Genomic DNA, 6892 nt, shown 5'->3' with positions numbered 1-6892 from the left:
GTTCACTTGTTGAGCTTCTGCTTTGCCACCACTTCTTGTAGGTTTTTGTTATGTTAACTTACTCTTGCTGATCTTCCTTACTACTTTTATTCAGCTAAGATGGTAGAAATGCTGTTTTAACACTTCCACGTAATATGATGTCCCCAAATTCCTATGCAAAGGACAGGGGGACTGTAGGCTAGAGAGCTGGTGATTTCAATCTCAATTCCAGCAGTTCTGCCTGCGCCCCATTCCATTTAGGAAGCTTTCTAGAGGTACCAGAAGCATTCGCCTATGTGTAGGATCACAACTTCCCTCCATGTTAACACGGACATTGTTTCCAGACATACACTTCAAACTCACAAATCATTGCTATTTAGTGTTTGTCTAATTAATGCAATAGAAGCAAACTCAGACCAACACGCACAAAATGCTTACATTCATTTACATTCCAGCCCATAACCCTAAGTTACCCATTCATCACCTTTCCACTACCCACCCGTAAACCCAAAAATTAAAATTAGCTTAATTTACCACTGCCAATCCCTAAACCCTAAATCCACCCTCACACCCCCTTACCACTTCCCACTCCTAAACCCTAAAATTAACCTTAGCTCAATTTACCACTATCCTACCATCTATATGCTCTGTATACACAAAGAATGTACTGTTTGTATTGTGCTGTCTGTTGGAAGTAGATACCATGTAATCTAGGGCTTGTACACCACCTCCACAGGCGGCAAAAGTTGGGCCCATCGTGGCCTACCCGAATGCACCCTTGGCCAATCTAGATGAAAATTGCTGGAGCCGGGCCTGGTGAGAATGTGTGGAGATCAGTGTTTTGGATAAGGCGAGGGAGCTGACACTCTGCAATAATCAGCCAAAGGCTGCTTGATAAGATAGCTTTTGACATATTCCCACCTTGATGATGTTGCTCTGTTTGTGTCAGTTTCCTTGCAATGTACTTTGTTGTCTAGATGCTTGCTATGTGACTTGTGTCATATGTATGGCTTCAAGCCTATACTCCTTGTTTTGTTTGTTGTACAGATACCTTTACCAAGACATCTTCATGTGGGCATTTCATAGTTGTGACATTGGCAGGTATATGATGCTGTTCTGACATACAAAGTGGACATGGTTTGTGTGTATGATACCTGTGCCAAGACAGCTTGCACAGTGTTTGGGTGGAAGGTCAGAAGTGCGAGGTGGCAGGCCTGATGCATCATGTGAGTCATCATGTGATCATAAAATATGTAGTCCTAGCTTACGACCAAGTCATTTTTCCTTCACATTGTTTAAACACTCTTTTTGTATGACCTGTATGTAGCTGTAAATATGTTTCATCATTGTAGGCCACAGTGCATGTGTCACAACACTGACATATGTTTGTGTCATTCCATCAGATGCATGGGCATTGGATAATGATGGCCCTGTGATCAGGGACTGTTGTACTGTCATCTGTCTGTATCTCGCATTATGTGACATCAACCACATCAATGTTTGCCTATTCTACAGGACAATTTCTGCCAAATCCCTTCCTTCTGTGTTCTGGGGATCTGTACCTGTCAATATGTTCATTTACTCAGTATGAGTCAATCATTCAGGTTTTTCAGTAGTTCAGACCTATTGACAGCCTATGTGCTGAAAACTGTAATAACATGTTTAGTTTTAGCAGGCACTTATATGTATGTGTTTGTGTGGGAGGGTTGTAATCCTGAGCTGGACACTGTGTATATGCAACATATCCCATTTTGAACAACAAGTACCCTGGATCATCATTGTATGGTTCACATGGTCTGACATATCTACATGGCTAAATGTGAAATCAAACTCAGCAGACAATGAGTCAGTGAAGGGGGATTTTATTGGGCAGCTATGATTATCATAAAATGTATGTGACATGACTCAACAAAAATTCAAATGTGAAGGGGTCAGTCATGGTGAATGTAATCATTGGAGTAGATTCCACACCATTGGGAGCACAAAGTCCAGTGTACTCCTCCCATTGAAAATGGTGGGTGGTTCAGGATCAGTCCAGAGTGAAGGTGTAACACACAAAGAAGGTCCTTAAGGAAGAGGGTTATTACTGGCAGTGGTGGTTGTCTTGGATTCTTTGCTGATGTCCCTGCTTGTGTGGGGCAGGTGGGGTTGCTGCTACAGAGGCAGGGTTTTCTGTGGCTTGTTCCTCTGGCAGGGCCTGTTGATGGGCCTGCTGTTGATGAGCCAAAGGAAGGGGTAGACTGGTGTTGAAAAACCCTGCTCAGGGTGGTATGTATGTCCCTCAACACCCCAGTTAGGGAGGCCGTGTTGGTATTGTGGGCCTACATCTGTTCCCTCATGTCCCTCTGTAGCTGCTTGATTTTCTGGAGTTCAGTCAAAATCTGGCCCATCATGCCTTGGGACTCTTGATAGACCCCAAGACATGGCTGATGGTGTCCTGGCCAAGAGCAGCACCCGTGGCCTCACCCCGCTGGCCCACAGCATACCTCCCATGCACCCTCCCCCCACGGGCCTGTGCCCTTACCACAGGGCGCCTTCTCTAGCTTGTTCCTGGACCCTCACAGTTGTGCTGCAACTCAGGATCGAGGACTGGGGGCCATGAGATGGTGGACACTGTGTTAGGGACACAGGTTGGGGGGTTAATGGTTGTCTGGGATATTGAGACAACAGGGCTGGGAGGTGAAGTTGTGGACACAGTGAGACTCACTGTTGCCATCTTACCAGGTTACCCAGATGGGCCAGAACTGTCCTCCATGTCCAGACATCCAGGAGTGTCATTGTGACTGACAGCTTCATCCAGGGGGGTAGTGGCAATCTGTTCCATGGACTGTGTGTGATCAGCGGCAAATCCACCTGTTGATGTAAAACGTACATTGTTACTGGTTGTATTGTGACATCTACCTCGGTTTAGCGTTACAGAAGGCATAGACCTTGGACAAAGTTAAGCTGTGATTAATTCAATTGTAGCAAGTAATCATGGTATTGAGTGATTTCACATGGCTTGTGAAGCATGCCAATCCAATCTGACTCAAGCAGCTGCTGAGATGTGCAGATCAGTTGTACTTTGGAGGATGGCCTGAAAGTGACATCTTGCCACCAGTTCAACCAACACAGTGGATAGTCAAGATGTGGCTTAGCCATTTTCAGGCCTAGTTGAGTGTGATGAAGGCAGACCCAGGACTTTGTTATATATGTGACTGGAGTCATGTGCACAGTGCTGTGTCATTTTTTTTGCTGCTGCTGCCAACCTGGTGATGCATCTTGAGACCTTATGAATACTTGTTGTACACACTGGGAAAGGTGTCATTCCTATCCTCAATAGTTTCATCTTGGCATAGCAAGTCAAGATGGAGCTAAGTGAACAGACATACCTCTGAGTAAAGCAAGATCTGCGCTTGATCACTCGCAGGTGAGTACACTTCATTTGTGAGTTGACAAACAGGGGTATAAGGGCAAGTGACCACTGGGCTGATGGTTGGAGTTACGGAAACAGGGCCTGCGGGGAGTTTCAGTCAGGTCACTCTCTCTACTCCCCAATACTTGACAGATGTTCTTCCCCCAGGTGAGTAAACTTCATTTAAGCCTGATCCTAGGGGGCGGGAGTTTTGAAAATGCTTCCATTCACTGGGAGCAGACATTTGATCTGCTTCCCTGTCCACACTGATGCAGGCAGGGAAATAGAATAAAATATTGCTCTTGTCTGCAGGGAGCAGCAGTGGTACCTGCTCCCTGTGGGAGGAAGCAATGCTGGCTCTGCCTGCATGTAGGGAGCTAGCTGAGGCTGCAGGGGCCTTGGGTCTACCCCTGGGGTCCCCAGGGAGAGTATGGTGGGTGGCGTGGGTGGGTACAGGGCACTCACCTTTTACAACCGTGGGCCACAGAGGATGGGGTCCCCAAGGCCAATAACGGCTCAGAGAGTGGCCACACACCCTCTCCCATTTTTACATAAGCCCTGGGGATGGGGTCCCCATAAACAAACTTGTGAAGGGTGGCCACGTGGCCTGTCTCTCTTTTATTTTTAGTCATGGCCCTGGGGTATAGGGACCCCAGGACCTAACAGGGTTCAGGGAAGGGGCCATGTGACCCCACTCTGGTCCAACTTCCCATAGTTTATAAAAACAGCCCTAGGGGATGGGGTCCCCAGGGCCTAACAAGGCTTGGAGTTAGGGCCCAGAGCCTAATAAGGCTCATGGAGGGGGGCTACACAGTCCCTCTCCCCTTTAGCGAAAATAACACAGCCCTGGGGATGTGGTCCCCAGGGCCTAATAAATCTTTGGGAGGGGGGCCACATCCCGTTTCCCCCTTAATTATAAAAAGGCCTTGGGTCCACAGTGCCTAATAAGACTTGGGAAAGGGCCAGGTGGCACCCCTCGCCTTTAAAAAGAGTCACAGGAGATGGGGTCCCCAGGGTTTGGCCATGCAGCCAACCCCCCACCTCACATGGGCCAAAGGCCATGTGCAGTGTGGGCTTGGCTGCCTTTGAGAGGGTTGGTGACAGGGCCTGGCCACAGGCCAGGCCTTGTGGCCAACCCCCCACCACATATGGCCAAAGGCTGTGCGCAGCATGGGGTTGGCCGCAGGGCCAGGACCAAGGCAAGGCATTGCAGCCATTCCCCTGCCGAGCATGACCGAAGGCCCTGCACAGTGTGGGTTGGTTGCCTTTACAAGGGTTGGCCTCAGGGTCTGGCCACAGGCAAGGTCTTTTGGCCAACCCCCTCCCACCTATGGCCAAAGGCTGTGCGCAGGGTGTGGTTAGCTGCACGTGGAGGGTTGGCCAACCCCATGCCGTGCATGACTGAAGGCCCTGTACAGTATTGGGTTGGCTGCCTTTACTGGCCTGGCTGCAGACCTTCTGGCTAACCTCCCCCACTGAAGTGTGTGTAGCGTGGGAGTGGCTGCACTTTATGTATATAAATTAAACCCAGTGCCAGTCACCATTGGGTACTTATAGGTAGGACCATATTTCCATACGAAATTGATTTTTGGAGATTGCCTATAACTTTGCCACCATTTGTCGAACCGTCACAAAACTTTCCCAAAAAAGTTTGTCCACCTCAGTTCCTTCATGGGAAGTGTTAGAGTGATCCCTCATGCGGGGCAAGAAAAAAAGGGTCCCAAAATGCATTTTTACCATGGAATATTCCACGGGAAAATTTAACAGAACTACTGCAAAAAAGACTGAATGGAATTGCACCAAATTTATCAGAAAGCTAGATCTTAGTCTAAATCCATTCAGTAGTTTTTGAGAAATTAAGGTTCAAAATGTGTGTGTATGTAGGTACCCGGATCCTCTGCAGATCCAACAGGTCTAAAGATAAGATGTGATTGGTACCACCACAACAACAAAGATACGGTGGCATCCATTTTAGGACTTTGAGTCCCCTGTTCTGCAAAAACAATAAAAAACATATACGGGGTAGGGGGAGATACCCTGCCCTCCTATGCCTGGGTAGCAGGTCCCAGAGGGACCTCTGGGGCCAAAAACTGTCTTTTGTTTTTTACGGAATCGTGGATCTGCAGTCTTGTTAAAAAAAGAAAAGGCTGGCTCTCACCCTTTTTATTTTAATGCCCCCCCAGTGGGGATTGTTTTTAATATTATTTTTAGGGTTGAGAGTGTGCAGTTCTCCCTCTCGTGCTTTTACTAAGCCCTGGGGACCCTATAACCTGGGGCCCTATGTGAAGTTTATAGGGAGAGGTTGTGTCGGCCCTCTCCCAGAGCCATTATATGGCCCTGGGATCCCATTCCCTGGGGCCACATGTTTATTTTATGGAGGGGTGGAGCATGTTCACCCCTCCATTGGCCATTAAGAGGCTACAGGGCCTCAACAAAAAATGATGTGGGTGTCCCAGTTCCACTCAGGACACCCACTGAAATCACAGCACTTTGGGCTGTGGCGGCTGCCCATGACCCCTGCCAGCACACCAGCCAGCAACCATTCTGGGTGCAGCAGGAACCAGCTACATTTGTTTGCTCCCATCTGGCAGGAGCAGCTTTTCTCTGCTACCGCCAGGTGGGAGTAAACCTGTGTTCCGTCCCAGCAAGAGTGCGGGCAGGGAGATGAAGTTCACCCTGCCTGCGCTCTTGCTGGCAGGGCACGGCAGTGTCCTGGGGGATGGAGTCCCTGGGACACTTCTGCCATGAAGGAAATGGAATTGTGAGGGGGGCCCACACCCCTCCCTCCCCACAAAAAATAATTTTGTTCCAGGGTTTGGGTCCGTGGGGCCCTTCCAAGGATTGGATGGGGGCACCATACCTCCCCTCTCCAAAAACAATTTGGCCCAGGGGGATGGGATCCCAGGGGAATTTCAGAGGCTCAAGGAGGGGGCTCCACACCCGCCCTTGAAAAAGTAATCAGCCCTTGGGAATGGGGTCCCCTTTCTAAAAAAATAGTTTCCTTCCCATCAAAAACAGTAATTGGCCCCAGGGAATGGGGTCCTCCTGGCCATGGATAAATAAATTTTTTTTTAAAAACAGTGACTGTGAAATGAGCAGAGTATTCACCATTTCACTTGTGAAGAGTTTGTTTTAGTATTTGGTGATGCTGGTGGTAATCCCAAGCTCCCAAGCTTTTTTACAATGTTGTGGGGACTACAGGAAACCTAGCAGTACCCCTAATATGTTTTTAAAAATGTCAGTAAGTCTCTTGGGTCATTGAATCCATAACCTGAAGAAAGCTTGCAATTATTTTCAAAGCACTCCAAGCTAGAGCTGTATGCTCTTCACCTGGAGTGCAGGGACCATTTTTGGTTGGTTCTATGGCTGCACTTTGTGGCCTGAAAAATGTTTAAAAAGTCTCAAACACATGTTGATGATTTTTTTTAAACATGATTTATTGAAAATAATTTGTGACAACCACTATTATTAAACATTGCAATGTATGAATTTGTGGTTTGTAATTCTCATTTCCTGGCT

General features: G+C 47.8%; 1 protein-coding gene across 1 annotated transcript in view; it reads right to left on the bottom strand.

Moving 5' to 3' along the window:
• Window positions 1–1908: 1908 nt before the first annotated feature.
• The window catches only part of EVA1A (eva-1 homolog A, regulator of programmed cell death), a 718938-nt gene continuing 713954 nt past the window's right edge, over window positions 1909–6892 (bottom strand). The window contains exon 8 of the mRNA XM_069236051.1: window positions 1909–2832. Coding sequence (XP_069092152.1) covers window positions 2705–2832 — 128 coding nt within the window. The 3' untranslated portion in view covers window positions 1909–2704. The remainder of the gene's footprint in view (window positions 2833–6892) is intronic.

This window comes from Pleurodeles waltl, chromosome 5 (genome assembly GCF_031143425.1).
Source record: "Pleurodeles waltl isolate 20211129_DDA chromosome 5, aPleWal1.hap1.20221129, whole genome shotgun sequence".
Classification (NCBI taxonomy): domain Eukaryota; kingdom Metazoa; phylum Chordata; class Amphibia; order Caudata; family Salamandridae; genus Pleurodeles; species Pleurodeles waltl.
This window is presented reverse-complemented; position numbering and strand designations above follow the sequence as displayed.